Here is a 25363-nt window from a genome sequence, read left to right as displayed (position 1 = left end):
CAACTCTGAGAGGCCAATTAAGTAAGAGAAAAAAAACTTCTGAAGTGATAATTGAGATAGCCCAGTACAGACAGTTTGATAAGAAGTGTGAGAATACTTACAAGGGGAGATAGATTCAATGGTTGTAATGGCTCAGCCATTCCCAGTCCTTATTCAATCCTGAGTTGATTGTGTCTAGTTTGCATAACGATTCCAGCTCAGCAGTCTCTCATTGGAGTCTGTTTTTGAAGTTTTTCTGTTGTAAGATAGCCACCCGCAGGTCTGACATTGAATGGCCAGACAGGTTAAAGTGTTCTCCCACTGGTTTTTGAATATTATGATTCCTGATGTCAGATTTGTGTCCATTAATTCTTTTGCGTAGAGACTGTCCGGTTTGGCCAATGTACATGGCAGAGGGGCATTGCTGGCACATGATGGCATATATCACATTGGTAGATGTGCAGGTGAACGAGACCCTGATAGTATGGCTGATGTGATTAGGTCCTATGATGATGTCACTTGAATAGATATGTAGACAGAGTTGGCATTGGGCTTTGTTACAAGGATAGGTTCCTGGGTCAGTGGTTTTGTTCAGTGATGTGTGGTTGCTGGTGAGTATTTGCTTTAGGTTGGGGGGTTTTCTGTAAGCGAGGACAGGTCTGTCTCCCAAGATCCGTGAGAGTAAAGGAAGGGTAACAGCTCTCCTGTGTACAGTACTATAAAATCCCTCCTGGCCAGAGACTCCAAAATCCTTTTACCTGTAAAGGGTTAAGAAGCTCAGGTAACCTGGCTGACACCTGACCCAAAGGACCAATAAGGGGACAAGATACTTTCAAATCTTGTGGGGGGGGGGGGGAGAGAAGGCTTTTGTTTGTGCTCTTTGTTTGGGAAGTTGTTAGCTCTTGGGACTAAGAGGGACCAGACATCAATCCAGGTTCTCCCAATCTTTCTGAACAAGTCTCTCATATTTCGAACTTGTAAGTAAACAGCCAGGCAAGGCGTGTTAGTTTATCTTTGTTTTCTCAACTTGTAAATGTACCTTTTGCTAGAGTGTTTATCTCTGTTTGCTGTACTTTGAACCTAAGGCTAGAGGGGGGGGGGGTCCTCTGAGCTCTTTAAGTTTGATTACCCTGTAAAGTTATTTTTCCATCCTGATTTTACAGAGATGATTTTTACCTTTTTCTTTAATTAAAAGCCTTCTTTTTAAGGACCTGATTGATTTTTCCTTTTTTTTAGATCCAAGGGGGTTGGATCTTGATCCACCAGGAGTTGGTGGGAGGAAGGAGGGGGGATGGTTAATTTTTCCTTGTTTTAAGATCCAAGGGGTTTGGATCTGTATTCATCAGGGAATTGGTAAAGAGTCTCTCAAGGCTACCCAGGGAAGGGAATTAGCTTTGGGAGTGGTGGCAGCAGACCAGATCTAAGCTGGTAGTTAAGCTTAGAAGTTTTCATGCAGGCCCCCACATTTGTACCCTAAAGTTCAGAGTGGGGAAGCAGCCTTGACAGATGTGGACCTTGAGCGGGGCCCGTACACCTGTCCCATGGACTGATGGTAGGCCCAGGGAGTCCAGAACGGCCACTGGGGGGGCGGTTGCCACTGCTGTTGCCACTGCTGCGGATAAGGCTGGAGGCTCACCTGCAAGGTCGACCGCCTGCTCCTCCATCTACTGGAGCGGTACGACTCCGCCTCAGAGTCTGAGGTCTCCGAATAGGAGGACCTAAGGGGAGCAGTACCCACCGTCGCTGGAGAGCGGTGCCACTGGGCTGGAGAATGTTCTCTCTGCTCTGGTGCCGTTGGGGTGGCGCGGTGCGGGGACCACGGCGACAACATAGCCGGCTTGCCCATGATTGTATAGAGGGCCGGGCCATGGTCGGAAGCTCTTTCCCCCGCGGGGGTGCAGTGATGCCGGCACCAGGAGGCTTAGTAAGTCCAAGGCTGCCTCGAATGCCTCCCAGCGTTGATGGGAGGCGCACTTCCTCGACGAGGTCCGGGGATGTAGGTCTGTCCGGACTCGACCGTACCCTCTCCGGGGCGGGAGTCAACGGAGTAGCTAAATGAGTCTGTAGCACGACCTGTCTCGCAGCACTCGTGGATGACGCTGGCCCTTTAGGGTCCTGATGGCGTGAACATCCCCTCACTGGCCTCTTTTTTTTAACCGGCACCGGGGATGGTGAATGGTGCCTTACTGATGCCGATTTCCTATTGCCAACTCTCTCCGGTGCCGGGGTTTTGAGGTTTTGGCCTCATGACGTATTACCAGCGCCGGGGCGCTGCGCAGCGAGGATGAAGTACTGGGCACCAGGTCGGCCGGCCCAGAGTCCGAATGAGGCCGCAGGGCCGCTTCCATTAGCAATACCTTGAGCCTTTGCTTTCAGTCTTTGAGAGTCCTGGGGCGAAATGCTCTGCAGTGCACCTGTCTCTTTGGTGGCTCTCCCCGAGGCACCATAGGCAAGAAGAGTGCGGGTCACTCTTCAGCATGAACTTCCCACAGTCCTTGCAGAGTTTAAACCCTGGGGACCCGGGCATGCCCCAGCGGGGCAATGAGTACGTTGGGGAAACCCCCCAACAACTATCTATCTATACTAACTCTAAAACTAACTGAACTATTTACAAGAAGAAAATGGGACACTGCCAAGATTGCTAAAGAACAAGCGAAGTTCCAGCTAGCCGTCACCGGCTGTAAGAAGGAACTGAGGGGGTGGAGGGTCGGCGGGCCCCTATATACGGCGCCATGAAGGCGCCACTCCAGGGGGTGCCGAAGCCGACCCTACGGACGCTGCTATGGTAAAATCTTCCGGCTGACGTGCACGGGCGTGCACACACCTGCTTGGAATGGACATGAACAATCACTCAAAGAAGAACCAGAAGAATCCTAACCTGTTTTTTTGCTGTTTCTTGGAACTCCAAAAGAAATAAATGTTTTAAATTTAAAAATAAATAGGTAAAAACAAGGGTTGCCTAAGCAGAGAATTTGTATAAAAAAGTTTGTTTAAAATGTGTTTAAAACCTAATTAGTATTAATAGAGTTCCCTGAGATATTTGTAAAAAAACTGCTACAAAATCAACTACAAATGAATTCCACATATCCTCTGTGCTCATGATAAGCAGCCTCACTGTCCACATGTATATTCTGCAAACTATAAAATACAATTCTGAAAATGCAATGTAGTTGTAAGCCGTGTTGGTCCCAGGATATTAGATAGACAAGATGGGTGAGGTAATATCTTTTATTGACCAACTTCTGTGGGTGAGAGAGACAAGCTTTCGAGCTTACACAGAGCTCTTCTTCAGGTCTGCTAAATACAAGATGGAATAGATTGTTTCAAGGGACCATTTGAGGTGAAGTGGTTCATTAACACCCCTCTAATCTCCTTGTTATTTTTGCTGATACAGACTAACACGGCTACCCCTCTGAAACCTATAGTCAGAGGGGGAAGCAAGGGAGGGAGGGGGAAAGGTACCTGGGGGGTTACCGATGGTTCTAGTAAGCCATAAATCCAGTGTCTCTATTCAGGCCATGATTTTTAGTGTCTAGCAAAGTAATGCACTAAATGCACTAAGTGCCCCAACAACAATTATGTGGATGAAACCAGACAATTACTACCCTCTTGAATGAACTCACACAGGAAAATGATAAAAGACAAAAACACCATATCACCTGTGGGTGAATACTTTTCACGAAGCGATCACTATGACCTATCAATCCTCAGTCTCAAAAGAAACCTGCAGAACATGTTCAAAAAATGAGCCTGGGAGCTTAAATTTATAACTTTGCTAGATACTAAAAATCATGGACTCAATGGAGCCCCAGGAATTATGGCTTATTACAACAATCTATAACCCACTAACAATGCCTCCCCAGCTGCCTTTCCCCCTCTCTCCGCCCCCCCCCATGACTGAAGGGGTATTAATGGTCAACTTCACATGGAATAGTCCCTTGAACTATGTGTTGACTAATGCTAAACAATCTGTTCCACCTTGTATTTAGCTGTGCTGCTCTGAGTAGGTTTCCCAGACCTGAAGAAGAGCTCTGTGCAAGTCAAATGCTTGTCTCTCTAACCAACAGAAGTTGGTCCAATAAAAGATATTACCTCTTGTCTCTCTAATTCTGAAAATGATATTTTACCTGTTGTGACAGCTGATTGCAAGCCAACTGGTAAAGATTGACCAATTTCCCAGAGAGCGACTTTGCTGATTTGAAACCTTCTGAAAATAACATTACTTCAGCAATGAGTTGATAATCTGGTACCATCATTGAGACAGGTCGAAACAGAGTTTTTAAATTGTCTGGGAGTTCTACTCGGCCTTTGTACCTGGTGAAGAAGAAGAAGAAAATGACTCAAGCCTTCAAAAGTTACATCTGTACTAATTATCTGGGAGTTAGAATAGTAAGAAACTAAAGAATGATTTCTCAAACACAAAAAAAGTTATAGTATAGTATTATCCTATTTTGGTATTATCCTAAGGGAATTAAATAGTGAAGTTTTGTTGCTTACATCAACACATTTTAATTAGTCCACAGCAGATAATTTACTTTAGGATTGCCAGGTTATAACAATTTCCCTTAAGTTTAGATGTTTTGAATACATACAAATGCATACATGCACAACCATTAGTTTTAGTATAAAAACAGGCAGGAGATAATTAATTATCTACAGATATGTTTCCAATCTCTTTTAGAAGAGTGTAAGACCAATGTAGATTCAGACACCTCACATGCAGACACACCCCTAACTTTTATTCTATGGAGCAACATAATCACTGTACATTTGCCTCTTCTGGAATTGTGAGATTTCCTAGGGCTTTTCTCTGTGCCCTATTCTCTCTTGTCCATACGTGCACAAAGTTACACTCTATGAATGGGCAGTCACGAAACCTATATCGCTGTTGTCCCCAGGAGTAGCAGACAATTCTATCTGGTCCTTGTCGTCTATCAGCTTTGTGTCTTCCTTCCAAGTTTCACTGGGCCCAAGTTCCTGCATTGGTTTGGGGTTAGCGGGGCATTTAACATTACAGACTTACCACCACTGGGCCCAGTGTGGGGCACCTGTCTCCTATCCTGTCCAACGACCCATTAAGTATCTGGGCATTAGCCTTTAGGCAATAATCTGCAGCTGTGTTTTGGGGGCAGGGAGCACTCGTGGCACGAATACTAACAGTAGGCTTCTAACCAAGCCCAAAGAACTCTCCAGTGGAAGAGGAGGTTGAGGCAGGGATATGTGTACAGGTGTGTTAATTATTTTATATAGATCTGTGTTTTTCTCATGTTACTAAGTAAAGAGAAAATATGTAATAGAATCCTGTGCAAAGTCTATCTATTGGCTGGCTTTCACTATCATGTACCCCTGAAGAGGAAAACTAAGCCAGAAGACTCGCACCTTTGCTGGCATTCTAGGGAATGTGCAAAAGCTGCTATAGAGGCTTGGGGGAAATGACACTAAATTTTCAGGGCCTAGACAACTGGGGCATCAGGGGCCCCACTGACAAAAGGTGTGTCAGACCTGAGATCTGCACCTGGAGTGTGTACCCGAACCCACAACTGGGACTAAACTCTGTCCAGCCCCAGCAAGCTAAAGACAAGCTGGATTCAACATTTAGGTTTCCTCACAGCAGTCTAGTGAGTGTCCAACAGTGGGAACTCAACCAGATTTGTGACAATATAGAAAAAGCACTGAAGTGGAGAAGAATACCAAACCAGCTGCTAGGAAGGTGACTTGAGAGAAAAGCAGAAAATAAGAGGAGAGGTAAGCAGAAATAAGATCTGAGAAGTACAGACACAGAAGGCTGAAAAGGAGGACAAGCAGCTCAGATTTGAGGTAAGTGATTGGAACCCAATATGCAGGGATTGAAACATGGGAGTGTCAACAATAGTGGCCAAAGAGGAAGATAATTGTGGCAGCAGTGTCTTGAATAGATTGCAGGGATGCAAGGGGACAAGCCAGGGAGCCCATGGAGTTAACAGGAGTAAGTCAATTACTTCTTTGTCAAGGTCCAATTTTTATGGTCAAGATAAAGTCAAGGTCCAGACTCCAGAAAAAATAATAATAATAATAATAAATAAATAAATAAAAATATTTCTGGTTCTGTTCAAAAGTATCTGGCAGTCCAGGTTTGGCCCACAGCCTGCATATTGACGATCCCTGGGGTTTTAGTAGCTGAGACAAGTGGTTACCAAAGCATAGACTAGGGTTTAAGGATGATGAAGAAAAAACAGATTTTCAGAGATTTCATAAAGGAAGAATCACATGACTTGCAGAGGAGGCAAATACTACTATATATTATAAAGCCATTTGACAGGGGAAAAGTTACATATGTTATGACTATAAAGAGGGAGAGGGAAATGGGGAGGCAAGAAATGATGAATTCATGACATAGAAGGTACACAAAATATATTGAGGAAAAATATAGTGTACTATTTTATAGGAAAAATAATTTGTTCTCTTAATTTTGAGCAAATATGTTAGAAAGCAACATGCTGAGCCTTAAGGGACAGATGATGACCATAAATTAGGAAAAACAGTCTCATCATTCCTTTCGGATCCTAGAGCATGTTACAGAAAAAAGAGAGTAACTCTTTAGTTACTAAATGGACAAATATTCGAACTGATCTGGAAGATAAACTAATGCCAAAAAGCAGCCTACAGATTAATCTGTATGAGCACCAAAGGGGAATTTTGAAGCTCATGCTTCGGCATTCTCAAACAAGTCTAGCTTTTCTTGTCACTTACCCAGGATTCATGGTAATAAAGATTCCACAGGATGTATTGATACGGATTTCTTTTCCTTCCAGCACAAATCTATGTTATAAAGCACATTATTAATCATTTACCAAAAAAAAAGTGAAAAAAATAAAAATGTTTTCTGCAAATTTAAATTGGATAATAATATAATGTTAATACAAATATTAAAAAGACACAGAAGTCCTTAAATGCATAAAAGCAAAGCAAAATTATGAGTGAGAGGGAGTAGACAAACAAAGATAAATGACTGTGGGACAAATCTTGAACAAAGTGCAAAGCACAAGTAAATGGGCCTTTCACAGAGAATCTCTGTGAGGGTGAAAATTCTCCATTGTAGGGAAGGAAAGGCCAGTGCATCTATTACTGCAGTCTATGGCCTATAGTAATGACTGTAGCCTCTACATTCAGGCATAAATACCATAAGTATTTTGGTCAGTGGATTTACACAGTCAAGGGCCTGGTCACACCACAACTCTCCTGTTACGCACCTGGCTCAAACATCCCCCTCCACACTGCTCCAGAGAGAGCGGCTACCAAGCACTGCTATAGTGAGGGTACAATGTCCTCCTCTTGTGCAACCCCTACACAGTTTCCTCTTCCCAACTCACATGTAGCAGAAACTAAGTGATTCAAGTGCATTTAGGGCATTTACCTATGGAGGGGATGATGGCATGATTTAGCTTTCTGTTTCCTTTTTGGGAGTGTGGGGAAGCCAAACAGATATTTAGGTTTTCTGTATTTGTTGCTAGCAGAACTTGTCCTCTGAACAAGGTATACAAGGATTTCCCTCTGCCCCATACTCTGCTCACTCAATCATAATATAAGCTAACCCCTTCAAGGTAAACCGTACAATAGTTTGAGGCACAATTGTAACATTGTTCTTAGCAAAACAAAAAACAAACAAACAAACAAAAAACCTTGCCCAGACTGCTTAAGAGAAACCATCTTAACCCTGCTAGGAATGTTTAAATCTGGTTATCATCAGCACAGGATCAACCATAGTGTGGAACAGGTATAAGAAATTCAAATACCTTTCTAGACCTAAAGCAGTAAATTGCCAGTTCTATAAGGCACTATTACTTGCAAAAGAAATAAGGAAATGAAAACTAATACCTGATAACATGTCTATCTTTTGCTGCCTTGATTGTCTGAATTTGTGAAGCAATTACAGACAGAACTTCTATATCTATGCGATTGAACTCATCAAAACAACACCATGTTCCAGACTGAACTAGTCCACAGAAGAATTTTCCCATCATCTTAAGAAAAAAAAAAAACAGAAAAAAAGAACAGAAATTAGTATTAATTGCTGAAGCTTTAGATGATTTTTGTAATACTGATTCTTGAAAAACTGCAATGTCCTTTAATCACAAGAGCGTGAGAGAAAAAAGAGAAAGAAATCATCTGATTTACTCAAGGGAGCAGAAAATTAGATAAAACATATTCTCTGATCCTAATCTAAACAGATTCTGGATCTAGATTTGCACACAGCTCCCTGACCCGATCTCTAAATTTAACTATCTTCACTTTTCCTTAAAAAAAAACCTTGTATTATTATCATAATCACAGTTTTCAACCCAGAAATGTACTATAGCTGTAGGATAGAACTAAGAGGAAAAACATGAAATATTTTTCCTTTTGAAAGCTAAATTCTAATAGGTTAGACACAGTCTAAAAAAATCAGATATCAACAGAGAAGTTCTAAATTATTATTTAGATATGTTCCTTAGCAATTTATACCACTCTGTTAGTGAATTAAAAAGCCAAAAGAGCAAATGGCACTGGCAGTCTTATCTTTATACCCGCAGTAAGTAGTGGATGAGCCTTGTTATTGTATTGGGGAATTACATTTATTCTGCTTTGCAGTACTATTCTGCCAAGTTATTTCAGATAAAGAACATAACATGCCTTACCTGATAATCCAAACCTTCAAAACAATTAAAAACCACACAGAGTTTTCCCATGGCCTAAGGGAAAGAATACCGTTTTAGAGCAGATATGACACATTTCTTGAAACATTAAAATAACAGCGTATGAATAAGGTCATCCCCATAGACATAAAAATTGTTGAAAGCATATTTTTGAAGGATTGTTTTTGATGGACAAATTTTTACAAGTGATTCTAAAAGGAGAGAAGTAACCTCACTGTAGGCCTGATTCACACTTTACATTTCTAAATCATCACTCTTCATATTTACAATTAGGGCAGTATTCCCAAACGTTTGAAAGTTGAGTTAATTTAATTAAGGAAAATTAAACAAACTTTTGTGTTCCCCTGCAACCATTCCGCATTTATTAAAGGCCTCCTTCTCTTAGGTTATGCCTACACTGCAAAGCAAAAACTAACTAACAAACAAACATACATAAACCTAGTGAGTTCCTAACTCAGGTTAGCTAACACAGGTTTAAAATAACAGTGAAGACACAGCAACTCAACTTTTAGCAGCTCAAATTCAACTCCAGGCTGCCCTACAAACCTTAACTCAAGTTGCTAAACTGAGCTAAAAGCAGAGTTGCCATGTCTTCGCACACCTTTTCTTTTGCAACACAGAGATAATTTTAATGTAAACATTTTCCATACCTCTTCTTCCCCATCAACTTGTGGGGGAGGGGACAGGCACAATCTATACTTTGGGAAACACTGGAATAAATTGTGGAAATTTTAATAGTATGATACTTCCTCTCCTTTTATACATGCGTCAAAGAACAGTGAAATAGTTAACAATGTTGACATTTAGGCTACACCTGTACTAGGAGCTAGGGGTGAGTCCCAGCTTGCATACACATACTTGTGCTAGCTCTCATTGAGCTAATGCGAATATAAATAGTAATGTAGCCGCGGTAGCACAGGTACCAGCAGCGGTGGCATGGCTCAGCTGTGCCAAGCACAAACCTGCCCGACAGTAGTGAGTATGTATGTTCATCCTGAATCAGGACAAAATTTCATAATGTGACTTTCTAAAAAAAAACCTTTTTATTAGGGCAAAGTTACAATAAAATGTTAACTAACATACAACATCATACATTACTTATTACTTATTCAAGATCAGGATAATATTCAAAGAACCCTGGGAGAAAGGATTTTCAAAAAACAAAGCATTTTGGAATTTTTTGGCTTTCCAGCTGTCCATCTGAAAAACTCATGTCAATTTAACTGACAATAGCCTTCCATACTGGCTGCCAGAGAAGCAAAGAACTGGGGTGATTAGCCTCCCTTCCACCCCCAAGACCAGTTCCAGGCTGGAGAGGCAGAGAGCTGGAGTGCTCAGCTTCTCCAGCTGCAGAACTAGGGTATGCTCAGCCTCCCCACCTCTCCCAACTCTGTTATGTCTCTCTGGTCCCAGAGCTGGGGGGAGGCAGGGAGGCTGAGTGCCTGTTCTCTGCTTCTACAGCCCTAGAGCTGGCAGGGAGGCTAAGACAGAGTCAGGGCATCCTGGGCAGCCCTTGGGGAAAGTTTTTGTCAATTTCACATCCTTTAAGATGAGGGCAGCATTCTATTCAGTTTTACTAGATTGCATATGACATACGTCTTTTGCAAATACAGAAAGAGAAACACACACAATTTAAAACAGCAGCAATATCCATATAATATATTAAAATGTCAATCAGAACTTAATAAAAACTCTCTTCTTTGGTACAATGCTAATAGGGCAAAAATTGTATTGATTTAATTACTACCGTGGACTGAGAAAATACTAAAATCATTATCTTTTGAGATGATGATAAAAAAAATCTTCTTTTTGTTTTTAAAACAAAAGAGGTAAAGTTCAGCTTGCTTTCAGCACCTGGAAAGTTCTACAATCCAAAATTCTATAATCTTTCTATAATGAGGTAGATCTTCCAAAGCTCCAGATTTACATGGGCAAAAAAGAAGATGTGAAGGACCTTTTTCATATCTACCTTTAAGGATAAGAGTTTCCATGATCTGGAATTTTAACAGAATATGTATCTTACATAAATGAGGATTTGATAATTAATTCAAATATAGTTAAAAACATGGGCAATCTTCAAAGTAGAAAACCCAAAGGCAAAGTTAAAATCATAGCCATATCTTCTTGTTGGGTAATATCTGTCACTCTGAGTTGATTACATTGGTTAAAACATATTGACAGGGAGTAACAGAAAAACCGAACCTAGCTATAATAATATGGATGGTCTTATACCATGAAAATAAGGAGTACCCAGGGTTGTTCCTCCACCTCCTAAAGGCAAATACAAGGCAATCTATAATTTGGAAGAGTATAGATCTTAGACCAAAATGTAAGAAAAGCTATACAAATTCTACTACTTTCAGAAAAACCACGCATCTCGGCATGTAAAAATGAGGCAGGGGTAGAAACTGGGAGAATTAAAAGTCTCCTAAAAAAATACTAAGGCTGAAATTTGGCCTCTACACCAAACTTCAGCCCCTTAGAGCATCTGCAATATTATTTTAGCATTGAAAATTCTTAGCACAGGGCAGAACTTAAAAAAGTCTTTTCGGTGTTTTCTTCTCTTGATACTGTATTTGTTGGGGGACCTATTCAAGCATTAAATCTCGACCTAAATCTCCCGAAATAATCAGCTGAGCCGTTGGGAATTGAAGACCTATCATACCAATTTACTCATCCAAGAACCCCCACTATGACTCAGAATAAAATGTGGAAGATAAACATTTAATAAGAAAATTTGGACATCAGGAAATTTAAAAAATAGCTTGAATGTCCTGACACTTTGATTCCAAAAGTAAAATCTGGCACCGGAGAAGGATAATGGCGTTTTCTCTCTGACTCCCTCTGGCAGGGGGATACTGTCAAGTCTGGTGGTATGCTCCTGGACAGTGTGGAGTCTGAACCCCCATGTATTGAGCAGCTGGATTTTAAGGGGCATGCAAAGCAGCTTCCAGTCTGGAAGCCTTACCTCCCTAGAAAACTTAGCTCTGGTCTTAAACCCCCTGCAGATAGGACACTTATACCTAATGTGTCTTTCTCCCAAAATGTTTAAAAAACAGAAGTGAGGATCACTGAATAGAATAGAATTTCTACAGCCAGAACAGGCTTATGCCCTGGGACTTAGACATGCCCAGTACCGAAATCAAAAGCAGGGGTGAAAGTAACTTAAAGGACTTACCGGTATGCCGGAGTCCTGAGCGAGGGCGTAGCCTCAACCAGAAGAGGCGTGGCCTTTCAAGATTTAAAGGCCTTGGGGCTCCGGCTGTGGCTACCAGCTGCAGAGGTGACTGGGAGCCCTGGGGCTCATGGGTGAATTAAAGGGCCCAGGGCTCTGGCCGCTGCGGCGCTCCGGGCCCTGTAAATCACAGCTGAAGCCCTGCCGCCGCTACCCTGGAGCGGCAGGGCTCGGGCGGGTATTGAAAGGGCCCGGTGCTCCTGCCACTGTGGGGAGCCCCGGGCCCTTTAAATCCCTGCCGGAGCCCCGGGGCTCCGGCAGGGATTTAAAGGGCCCGAGACGCCTGCAACTGCAGGGAGCCCCAGGCCCTTTAAATCCCCACCCAAGCCCGGCTGTAGGAGCCCCGGGCCTCCGGCAGCGATTTAAAGGGCCAGAGGCTCTGGCCACTGCGGGGAGCCCCGGGCCCTCTAAAGTGCTGCCGGAGCTCCGGCAGCGGGGCTGGGGCGGCACTTTAAAGGGCCCGGGGCTCCCTGCAGTGGCTGGAGCCCTGGGCCCTTTAAATCACTGCCAGAGAAGCCGGTCCAGTCCAGCATGGCGTACCAGCTCTTGCCAGTATGCCGTATTGTACCAGCTTACTTTCACCTCTGCTCAAAAGCAAACAAAAACCAGCAAAAACATTTTTTAAAATACAAGTATCATTATAATTAGACTAAACTAACTATATACATACAGTATATATTTTTTTTGTAGAAAAAATTCTCTGATAAGGGAAAAGAGTGTGACAAAGACTTATGCTCTGATTACCAGCTACAAGCAGGAAGAAGGAACCAAGGAGGGTAGGGGTATTTGTGCCTCTTTATAACTTCAGCGGGAAGTACAAGAATGCTGAGGGCACATGCGCTGCCCTAATGGTGCAATTATGGGGAAAATATCTCTGGTTCGATGCATTGGCATGCACACACCTGAACTGAAATGGTCACATATAAGCCCTTGTAGAATAATAATCTATTACAATATATTCACTATAATTTGTTTTTTATTCTACATGCAGTGTGTAAAATTCAGCCTATGTACCTGGGTCCAGCTCCACAAGCCTATGAAATTACACTAGGACTGAATGTGGCCTAATACCCAAAAGTGTTTTATAGTGACTCAATTATAAACTCAAGAAGAACAGGAGTACTTGTGGCACCTTAGAGACTAACAGATTTATTAGAGCATAAGCTTTCGTGGACTACAGCCCACTTCGGTATGCATCCGAAGAAGTGGGCTGTAGTCCACAAAAGCTTATGCTCTAATAAATCTGTTAGTCTCTAAGGTGCCACAAGTACTCCTGTTCTTTTTGCGGATACAGACTAACACGGCTGCTACTCTGAAACCTGTCATTATAAACTCAAGAAAATTATTTGTTTTAAGGTGAAACTGAAAATGCCAAAGCAATTGGTATGGGTAAAGGGAAGAGTTCCAGCCAGAGGGAGCAGAAGTGAGTGACATCCAAAACAAGTGCTGAGTAGGAAGGAGAATGATGGAGCACACTTGTTACATTTTGAAAATTAGGAGGGCAATTTGAAATTAGAATTGAACACATTAAGTGCAGTTTTCCCATTCTCTGTCTTCCATAATCTCAGTCACTACTTCCATTGGTAGAAAGCCACTCTACCACAGCATTTTCCTTTTATTAAAGAAAGAAAATTACATATGTGGCTCAGCTGGTACCCATAGCTTTACAGCAGGGGGACATGACATCTTTCTCTGACCAGCCACTTGGTCTAATCCTGGGTTGCCTGCAAGGCATCTCTATGCACACCCAACATGTCTCTGTGCTAATCCCATCTTTATTTTTTAAATCAGATGTGAGAATCTGCATTGTGAGATTTCCCATTTGCTATACTAATTACTTGTTCTGAAATAGTTATGTAATTCATTCAGCTATTTTAAATTAATGCATCTGATTACCTTATATACTCTCTTTTATTACTTATATACATATAATTTACCATTTAAAAGAGGGCTTTCTTTCTTTTTCATTTCAGTAGACAGCTACTGTAATGGTTGACCATACACATGGAGAATAAAAAGATAGATATGAGAAAATAAGACCTGATCCTGAAAACCTCGAGTAAGATATTAAATACAATAGAACCTCAGAGTTATGAACACCAGAGTTGTGAACTGACCAGTAAACCACACAGCTCATTTGCATCCGGAAGTACACCATCAGGCAGGAGCAGAGACCAAAAAACAAAACAAAACAAACAAACAAAAAAAAGCAAATACAGTACAGTACTGTGTTAAATGTAAACTACTAAAAAATAAAGGGAAAGTTTAAAAAAAGATTTGACAAGGCAGGGAAATTGTTTCTGTCATTTAAATTAAGATGGTTAAAAGAAGCATTTTTCTTCTGCATAGTACAATTTCAAAGTTGTATTAAGTCAATGTTCTGTTGTAAACTTTTAAAAGAACCACCATAATGTTTTGTTCAGAGTTTGTTCAGAACACTTCAGAGTTACAAACAATCTCTATTCCCGAGGTGTTTGTAACTCTGAGGTTCTATTGTATTCTGAAGTCCAATTCAAAGGGAGTTGAGGGTGCTCAACACTTTGTAGCATTGCATGCTTGGTATGTTACTGTTTTATGAATAAAGGTCAACATCTCACGTATCAGTTTTCCAGTGATGTTTGCAAATATTTTCTGAAGCTTTTTGGATCACAGAAGCAAAGCTTCTAATATTCTCTAATATACAATTCTAAAAGAAGAAAAGTAGCAGTAAGTTTTGTCTCTTAGTAAAAAGTAGGGGCCAAACGGAAGCTGAAAACATCCATGTTTTTAACACATATCTACCAAGAATATGTGTTAAAAGCACTTTCCTAAGCACTTTAATACTGAACAATTCAAGGCTCAAAGGACAAGAAATTAAAATTATACGAAGGACTAAAATAACCGATTTGTTTTTGCTAAATAAAATGTATGTATTAAATACAGAAAATTGAATGAAATAGATTAAAAGTAAGAAAATATTGACATCACAAATATTTTTGGCACCATCTACGTAATATATTTAATTAATCCTTTCCAAAACAGACAAACTATGGTCTCATGGTACAAGGCTCAACATTCTTACTGGCATGCTATTACGGAAACTAGAACTGATGTATATAGTTCAATCCCTTACACCCAGATATGTACCATACACCATCTTTGACTTAGTTCCAAATATTTATGAAAATATGATCAATTTAAAAAAAACAAAAATCGTTTCAGCAGTTGAGGGAAACACATCTAAATTGTAAGAAAATGACATGAACTTGATGGCCCAATTTTATTCACAAAGCTGATTTGAAAGCAATAAGATGTATCTTAAAATATAACACTCTGATACTGTATCATCTTATTAGTGCAACCAACTATAGAAATATATGCCCTGAATTAGAGTTTCATAAATTTGACAGTCAGTAAAACCTTAAAATTTATCATGAATGGACACAATTAACTATCTTTTAGGTCTTCGTTATTAAAAAAATGCCAAGCAACCTCCATAACACAAGTTCTTCCAAGTATCACTGCCTTTCTGACTCTGATGTAAACTTTAATTAATTATGCATTTCTGTACCAATTAAAATCACTTTGGAAATGATAAATTAAAGGTATAATGCAACATTTTAGAGCTACACAGGGAAGAATAAAAGGCAATGGGCCAGTTCCATCCCTACTGTAACTCCATCAACTATAATTGTTTTGCATTAGGGATTTACTTATTCCCGTATTTTTATTTATTTTCAGAATGGCTTGAAACCATTATGTATATGTGTTCTTAGGATTCAACATTTAAACAAGGCTGAAATTTTATTCTGAACAACCATTACCCTAAAAAGAGACTACATTCTTCGTAGCTACAGTATTTGTTTTATATTCAACTAAGGTTTGCAAAATATACAATACCCATTAAAATTCTTATAAGGATAAGAAGGCCCAGTCCTTCTTGCCTTACTCACAATGAATAGTTTACTGATCTCCATAAAACACTTCATGTAAGGAAGGCAAACTGTCATGGCCCAGAATCTACAGATGGAAGAGACCTCCTTGTAATCATCTAGTCCATCTCCCTGACAATGCAGGTCCCATTCTTATTGTTACATTTAACAGTGTCTTCTCCAACCTAGATTTAAAATATGTCATTACCCTAGTTGTACCAACTTTAATTATACTAAACAAATTCTCTCTCTTTGGTGTTTAAACCTTTCAAATATTTTCTCTTTCTCTCTCTGGATAATTATAGAATTTGAAGATTGAGAATGCAGGCACGTTCATCCCAGCCCTGCTAAAGAAAGGAATCAGTCTTGCAGTGAGTGGAGAAGTCTCATTGTGCTGGTATCAAAATCAGATGGGACAACGCGCTTCTGTATTGATTTCAGAAATGTAAATGCAATAACGAGATTTGACACCTACCCTATGCCCAAGGTGGATGAATTACTAGAAAGGCTGGGAGTTGCCAAATACATCTCTGCCCTAGACCTCACAAAGGGGTATTGAGAGATCTCTGACCTCAGAATCACAGGAAAAGACAGCTATATCCACCCCATTCAGTCAATACCAATTTCGCACTATGCCATTCTGCCTCCACAGGGTAGCATCTACTTTTCAAAAACTCAAGGACCAAGTGCTGTGACTTCACAGACAATATGCTCAGCCTATATAGATAACATGATTTACAGCCATAATTGGGACAATCACCTATGACATGTCACTTCTATCCTATGGGCTTTCAAGAGTGCAGGACTAACTGCAAAGATAGCCAACAGTAAGATGGCGAACTAGGAAGTTACATACCTCAGTTATAACACAGGGAGGGGCAAGTTACAATCACTAATTGGCATAGTACAGATCTTAGCTACCTGCCCCATCCCGATGACAAATAAACAGATACAACACTTTCTGAGCCTACCAGGAAACTATAGAAGATTCATACCAGATTTTGCCCTGATTGCAGCATGTCTCATAGACCTCATGAAGGACACCAAGCCTAACAAAATCATTTGGTCAGAGGCCTGTGACAGGGCATTTAGGACTCTAAAAGATCGTCTGTGCCAGGAGCCGGTACTTCTCCAATCAGACCTTTCCAAAAAGTTCTCACTACAAACAGACAGCTTTGATGTAAGACTGGGTGTAGTTCTTTCCCAGGCAGTTGAGGGAGAATACCTGGTCCTCTACATACACAGAAAACTGTTTCCGCAGGAGGTGGCCTGTTCAGTCATAGAAAAGGAAGCTTTAGCTGTGAAATGGGTTGTAGACTAGGCCCTAAGACAGCATTTGTTGGGAAATCCAGTCTCACTAGTAACAGATCATTGCCCCTCTTCACTGGTTAAACTCCATAAAGTATGCCAACCCCAGAATTATACAGTGGTACCTTTCCTTACAGTCATACAGTTTTCAGGTATTTCACTGAGCTCGGAAGGCCCACCAAAATGTAGATTCCCCCCGCCCCCCCACCCCCGAGAGGGTGGGGACCTGGGTCTGGAGGATATGAACCCAGTTCCTGTTTTGAGGGGAAGGGTATGGGATGTGGTATACAAACTCCACACTAAATAACAAGGGGTTAAGGAGCAACTTTGGTACCAGATGGCCCTGCCCTTCCACACTTATAAAGCTTGTGCAAACTGGAGATGGACTTTCAAAAGGGAAGCAGAGCAGCTCAGAAGGGGACAGGCAGTGTAAGAGGGCAGACCTCTGCTCTCAGTTCTGCAGAACTACTGCCCAGGAGCTCACATTGGCTGATGCCTAGCAACACAGACCTGACAGAGCCTGCAAAGGAGAGACTGGAGTCTGTCCCCCCTTACAGATGTATTCACAGGAGTGCTGTAAGTAATTCTTCCAGTTTACTTAGCATTGATAAAGCTTCAACTGGAGTACTGTGTCCAGTTTTAGGCACCACACTTCGGGAAAGGTGTGGACAAACTGGAGAAAATCCAAAGGAGATTAAAAAAAAAGATTAAAGGTCTAGAAAACATGACCAACAAAGAACGATAGAAAAAATTGGACTTGTTTAGTCTGAAGAAGAAATGAGTGAAGGGGGACATGATAACAGTCTTCAAGTACATAAAAGGTTGTTATAAAGTGGAGGGCGATAAATTATTCTCCTTATTGTCTGAGGACAGGGCAAGAAGTAATGGGCTTAAATAGCAGCAATAGAGATTTTGGTTAAACATTAGGTAAAATTTCCTAACTGTAAGGCTATTTAAGCATTGGAATAAATTACCTAGGGAGGCTATGGAATCTCTCTGTGATTGGAGGTTTTTAAAAATAGGTTAGACAACCATCAGGAATGGTCTAGGTAATACTTAGTTCTGCCTCAATGCAGGGACTGGATGAGATGCCCTACTGAGTCCTATTCCTTCCAGTGCTATATTTCTATGATTCTATGCTGCAGAGTGGAGGAGGAGCAATGGACTTGATACAGAGCATTGTAAAAGAGCCTCTTTGAGGAGAAAAGCCCCAGCAAACTCTTCCTCGGGGTGGAAAAGCAAAAGAAAAAGGGTTTAAACCCCAATTTTTATATTGCTTGTTCATTCAATATACAAATTGCTGCCTTATTAAGGGCATATTTGCTTTTGTCTTTTTGGTACCTAGAGTCTCTGGCGTTTGCAATATTTACCCCTTAGCAGGCTGTGAGGGGTTCTCATCTCTGTGGTCTTGTTCCTGGTCAAGCCTTCCATAAGGGGTCATGGCTTGGAGCTGAGCCTGGGGCTGAGGCTTCAGCACACCTGTCTGACCCAAAGCTCCATTCCCTGGCAGAGCGAGGGTCGGCAACTTGTTGGAGTAAGGCATAGCTTGCCCTTGAAAGTTCCTGAAAAGCTGCCCATAATACTTCTTGGCCTTGACTCATGCCTGCAGGGCTTCTCTGCTGACAGAGTAGAGGGCAGTGTGATCATACTGTACTGGAGAAGGCAGAGGGTGAGAGCCTCAATACTCCATTCATTCTTCACCTTAGGAAAGTGAGAGAGGAGCTAAAAGCTGAAATCAAGTCACTACTGCAAGAAAACAAATAAAAATGTAAATTATACAACAAAATGGTAAGGCGAAACAAAACCGCCAGCATTGTTGGAGGCAGAAGATATAGTGGTCTGACCTGAGTCCTGAAGCCTCCAACAACAGCACTAGATCACCTTCAAATTCTACAAGTGGGATGTGTTACCCATTAGTGATGAATGCAGACAGAAGCTGTATAGCAGAAAAACTACAGGTTATAGTTTCTCTAAAAGGAAATATCATAAATGCTCTGGATTTATTCTGTTCTATCAGCATATGGTACTTACTTTAGACAGGTCTTTTACAGTCTCGGTTTTTCCTGTACCAGCTGGACCAGCAGGACAGCCTCCTAGATTCAAGTGTAGTGCTCCAGTAAGGGTTAACCAACATCGGTCGGTGAGCGGTGTAATAACCAATCGAGAGGAACAGCCCAAGTACTCATAGCCATAAATAAAGGAGGCATTACCTTGAACTACCCTACATGTGGTGTTCATTTCATTCCATTCATAACGCAACTGCCTGAAATAATATTTGTGTATCAGAATCTTGTAAAATGAATGACAAAGGAACTAACATCAAACTATTCACTGTATGGAAAATACATGTATTTTTTAAATGAAGGGATAAATTAGATAGAGTTGAAGGTGCAGAAAGAGTCAAACAAAAAATAATAATCATAAATAGGAGAAAATTTAGAAACCAAAGGTAATTACATTATGTACTGAAAATAAAGCATCACTTTATCATAATGACATGGAATACTGACTATATGAGTAAAAATACCACAAACTCTGAGGACTTGTCTACACGGTCAATTAATACATAGCAATCTAGGGTTTTAATGTACAGCACACTAGTTTGCCGGGTACTACTGGGTCTTGTGGATCCTGCTACCACAAACTAAAAGTTTTGTAATGCACTTTGACATACTGCTGTTTGAAACATTGGGGTCTTCATCCAATCTCAATGTTGTCCCCACACCTGGTTCCTTGCCCAAGTCTCTTTGCTTCACCAGTCCCAGTCTCCTCCCTCACCCTGACTCCTCATGTGCTCTCTAGTCAGTCCCTTCCCATTTCCCTCCCTGACTTCCAGTCCCAATCTACTCCCCCCACACCTGCCTATCCAGCTCTTGTCCCCTCTGCGTTAAAACCAGGCAGCTTCCTTCTACATGCTCCATGGGCCCAGCAGGGGGAAGAGGGCACTGTCAGCACGGGAGAGAGACTGGCTTCTTTCTCTCAGTTCTGATGCCTGGCCACAACCTATCCAGCAGCAACCCAGAGCTACAATGGCCAGGAAAGTTCTGCTAAGCCCCAAACTGGAACATGTCCAATATGGACAGAATATTTGGGGAATGTAGTTGAAAGGCTCTAGCAAGTCTCTATTGGGCATGTGCAAATTGTGATTTTTCAAATGCATGTAACTTGGCCAAATTTAGGCAGTTTTTGATAGGGTTGGCAAAAGGTACATCCCTGACACAAAGGCTACTCTCCTGCCAAATTTCAAGCTGTAAAGTATGGAGTGACACAGCTTCTCAAAGAAAAGGTCACCAGCATTTTTTAAACATAGGAAAACAAGCATTTTCTCCTAGGTTCATTCAAAATTTAAAAAAAAAAAACCCTAAAAATTTCAGCCCTAATGCTTAAAGTATGTCAAAGTTATAAGCAACTGAAAACAGTGTCCAATAATGGGAAGTAATTAGATATTGCTATCATCTCCACCTATAATAATTTAAAAACTTTGTACCTTGTCCATTCAAAATCCTCCCTTTTGAAGATTTGTTTATCTATCAGACTGGAAAGTATGTCCCTACAGTGGATGTACAGAGTAAGCAACGCCTCTAGTGTGGCTTGCTTGTGAAACTGAAGAATGTCAGATGCCATCTCTGCAAGCTGCTCTAGATGATGGACTAGTTCATCATGGATTCCTGTCAGTGCCATTTTTGGATCAGAACTCTGGAAACTTCTTGTACAATCCTTATTAAACATAATTTGGCTCTAAAAAAGGCAAATATTATTCTGGCAGCATTAACTATAGTTTCTATTTCTTTGACTTCAAAAGTACATGTTGCATAAACCCACAGATTGGTTTAATAACCTGGGGCCAGATTCTGACATCCTTACATTAACCAGTACTTTACTCCACAAATAACGGAGTAATGAAGATAAGAGCTGCTTATGATGAATAATGGTAGCAGAACCCCATGATTATTTGATATTCCCTTTCTGAACACAGAGAAAAAATAATATAATCTTTTCACAATGTATAGAAGATATTTTGTATCTTAACCTTCTCAAATGATCACGTTCTTCTGTATTCTACTTCATTCAGGTAACGGACTCTGGAAATACTATGATTTTTTTCACATTCATAAATGTTATTTCAATGTAATTAGCATATAACTATTTTTTCTGTAAGCTTCTGTTACAGCCCTTAAAATTACCCTCCTCCCACTATTCCTCTATTTTAACCCTATTACATTTGAGGCCCTCATGTCAAGACTACTATCTGTTCTCTTTTTTCCTTGACTGCTGGGCAATACAAAATGGTCCCACGCTCAGGCAACTTTTAAATTGCTCCAACCACCTCTGATAATCAGAGAACCAGAGTACAGAAGCAGGATTAAACCTGCAGAAATGGTTTATGTTAAAGAATCATGTTATCAACCAAGTAGTCAAGCATTTTGTACTGAAATTTAGAAATCTGCATTCATATAGCATTATTAGCATAGGATTTAGATATTTAAAGGCAGAGTTTCTCACTAAAACAGATATCCAAAATACAAGTGGCAATGGCATTTTTCAGGTTTGAATGAATTCTCAATGATACTTACCACAAGAAGTACCACCTGTCCTGGATGAGTCAGAAACCACTGTTTAAATTCCATTTGATTCCACTCTACCATTCCAATATTTACAAATCTACAACACATGTCATACCATTAAAATAAAAGTAGGTGATCACAGAAATACTATTAGTTAATTATTATGCTGCCCAGAAGCGACATGTGGAGGAGGGCATGCAGGCTCCCACGCCTCCCCACCCCAGATTTGCTGCTTGGTTTGTAGTGAGTATGCTCAGTGACACTGCTGAAGCCGCTGCCCTCACTTTGCCCCCTCCCCCGCCATCAGCAGGCACGGGTCGTCTCTGATGCTGCCATATACTAAGGTTTTGTAGCAGACTTCATAATCACTAGCTAATATAGCAAGTATTTTGACAAACCAGACTTTGCTATTCTGGATATTTTTGATGCTACAGCAGATCACCAAGGGCCCAAAGATGCAAAGTCCTCATCACCTTCAATGTCATATGAGGTGCTCAGAACCCTGCATTAAGTGCTTTGTATCTTGTAGAACAGGCCCTAAAAGAACTACCATGCCATATGCCAGCATTTTGTCCATAAAACAAATTGCAATATTTGTGCTTAACATCAGTTTCAAAAATGCCTCCTCCAAATAATGACTGCTCAGACTACAGAAACAAATCCCACTTCTGCTTCAGTGTCTCCTTACTGATGCCTTATCAGACTAATCCATTACCTAATGAAACTTTTACAAAAGACAAACCACTCCTCTTTCAAATAAAACCACTTCTCTGAGAGTGAAGGCATCCATAGTAAAAGATGTATAAAATAAACGGGATTCCAAGAAATTTTAATTGCCATCACTAGTCCTTATAATGACTGTGACAGACGTGAGGACTTCAAAAGACTATTATATTGAAATGGACCAGAGAGGCATGGGCTTTTATGACAGTAAGACTTAAATGTGTTTTCAGGGTCCTGGCTTACTGGATGAATTTCCTGTGTAATTTCTACTTGTAGTTAATGTAAGCTCCCCAACATTGGTTATGCCAAAAATATCTGGCCTTTGAAGCTCTGCCCCAGAGACGAGGGGCACTGACTGGTGTTGCATGTTTCAGGAAGCCAGAGGGCAAAGACCCAAACCACGTGAAGACACAGCTGAGCTCTCCTAGGTAAGGGTACCAGGTCTGTCTTGGACAAGTAGGAGCAATCAGGATGACTTGGGCTCTGTCTCTTTATTTTCAGCAGGACTTTAAACAGTAAAGATAATGGTGAAAAGGTGTTCCAGAGATGAGGAGAGCATTGCCCAGGGAATATTGACTCATTCCCACTCTGGAGCACTAGCATGGATATTTCTTATTCAGGTGAGTGCCCAACAGGTCTGTGGACAATGTCCCCCATCATCTGAATCCGTCGTGAAGTACTGTTGAATGTTTCTCCCACTCGTGGCTGTATGGAAATTTTTGACTGAACTTTCCGCTATCGAGTTTTGTGTGCCTGGGAGGTAAACTGCGGACAGTGTAACGTTGCGGGAGATGCACCAATTCCATAGCCTCACTGCTTCTGCGCATAGGGAGGGCGATCTAACTCCTGCCTGTAAATTGATGTAGTACATACAGGCTATGTTGTCTGTTAGGAATCTTTGTGTGTAATCCTGTGATCAGTGGGAGGAAATGGGCACAGGCATTTCTGACAGCTCTTAGCTTGAGGTGATTGATGTGAAGGGACATCTCCATTGGTGACCACTTGCCTTGCATCATGAGGCTATTCAGATGCATGCCCCACCCTATGAGTGATGCATTGGTGGTGAGGAGCAACGATGGCAAGGTTTGTGAGAAGGGGATCCCTTTGCAAACGTCAGCTGGGTCCTTCCACCAGTCTAAGGAGTTTTTGATTCTGGTGGGATTTGTCCAGTCTGTCGACCAAACTGAACTATATTTTTGGAGGTATCGCATGTGAAGCTTGGCATGTGGTATCACTGCCGTTCTTGCTGCCATGTGACCCAAGAGGTGGAGGCAGAGTCTAGCTGATATTTATAGGCTGTTCTGAATGGTCTCTATGAGCATGATGCGTTGAGGCAAGAGGGCTCTGGCCTGTAACAAGTCAAGGTCAGCCCCTATGAATTCCAGGCATTGCCCTGGAGTGAGGGTTGACTTCTGGATGTTGATCTGTTGGCCCAGTTCTGTGAACAAGTGCATCATAGATTTGGTGACTTGGAGACAATCATCCAGGTACAAGTAGATCTTTATCCCTTGGGAACTTAAGTAAGTGGCCACCACTAAGAGAACCTTGGAAAATACTCTTGGGGCCGTTGATAGCCTAAAGGGTAGCACTCTGTCCTGGTAGTGGTCGTGTCCCAGAGTGAATCTGAGAAATCATCTGTGAGTCAGTAGGACTGAGAGACGGAAATAAGCATCCTGAAGGTTGACGGCCAAAATCCAGTCTCTCTGTTCCAACACTGAAACGATCATTGCTAAAGTGACCATCTTGAATTGTTGAGCCTTGACAAACTTGTTGAGAGCTCTGACATCTAGTAGAACCCTTTGCCTCGTAGCAGTTGAGGTGCTGGGTCTATGGTTCCTAACTGGAGGAAACAGTCTACTTCTTGTTGTAGTAAACTCTCGTGAGAAGGATCCCTAAAGAGGGATGGGGAAGGGTGTTGTGGAAGAGGGAGGGAGGTAAAATGGATGAAATACCTAGTTTGAACAAACTTTAGGACCCATTGTTCCACGTTAGGCATTCCCAGACACAGCCGAACGCTGCCGATTGGTGGCCAAATGGATGTGAAACACTGGTCAGCTGTGTCACTCAGGGGGAGTGATCTAATGGCACTTCGATCCACACATCAAAAATGGTGCTTGGATGTAGAGGGCTGAGACAAAGAAGATGGTGGGCCAAGTGGTTTGCACATAGGGAATTTCCCTTTTTCTTTCTTTGTGGCTCATAGTGGCATTGAGATTGAGATTGAGACATGTGTGATCGATGCTGGGATTGGGGACTAAATTGTCTCTTTTGTCCCAGTGTATAGATACACAGTGACCAGAGAGTAGCTCTGGAGTCCTTCAGGGTGTGATAGGAGACACAGGCTGTGATAGGAGACAGTTTTTTCAGCAAAAAGCTTTGTGCCATCAAAAGGAAGGTCCTCAACAATGGACTGTACCTCTTTCAGGAAGCTCAGACGGAGCCGTTGCAAAATTGCATCACCCTAGCCACTATGTCGGCCACATAGAGGGCAGATTGCAGCGATGTCTTTGCCCTAATTGGCCCTCCTAGATAATGGTCTTAAATTGGTCACAATGTAATTCTAGCATCTTTTCAATAAAGTCATTCAGTTTTAAGTAATTTATATAATCATATTCGCTATGAGGGCCTGGTAGTTGGCGATACAGAATTGGAGAGTGGCCAAAGAGTACGCTTTTCTAATGAAAAGATCTAGATGCTTCCAATCCCTATCACAGGGAATAGCCCTTGACTGGTGTTGTCAGCCATCGGAGTTAATGGCATCCACCATGATGGAGTTGGGTGATGGGTGGGAGAACAGAAATTCAGATTCCTTGGCAGGGACATAGTACTTTTTGTCCGCCTGCTTGCAGGTAGGCACCACTGGTGATGGGCCACACGGTTTTTGCCAGGTCTAACATGACCTCGTTGATAGGGAGGGCAATCTTGGAGGATGAGGAAAGTGGAGAAGGAGTTGTACGTGGGTGTCCTTGA

General features: G+C 41.6%; 1 protein-coding gene across 1 annotated transcript in view; it reads right to left on the bottom strand.

Moving 5' to 3' along the window:
- DNAH14 (dynein axonemal heavy chain 14) overlaps window positions 1–25363 on the bottom strand; it is a 468480-nt gene that overhangs the window by 271764 nt on the left and 171353 nt on the right. The window contains 7 exon segments of the mRNA XM_054022851.1: window positions 4107–4293; window positions 6709–6777; window positions 7834–7979; window positions 8634–8687; window positions 19137–19368; window positions 20593–20843; window positions 21680–21767. Coding sequence (XP_053878826.1) covers window positions 4107–4293; window positions 6709–6777; window positions 7834–7979; window positions 8634–8687; window positions 19137–19368; window positions 20593–20843; window positions 21680–21767 — 1027 coding nt within the window.

This window comes from Malaclemys terrapin, chromosome 3 (assembly GCF_027887155.1).
Source record: "Malaclemys terrapin pileata isolate rMalTer1 chromosome 3, rMalTer1.hap1, whole genome shotgun sequence".
Taxonomy (NCBI): domain Eukaryota; kingdom Metazoa; phylum Chordata; order Testudines; family Emydidae; genus Malaclemys; species Malaclemys terrapin.
The sequence above is the reverse complement of the archived record's forward strand: the minus strand, read 5'-3'. Positions and strand labels throughout refer to the sequence as shown.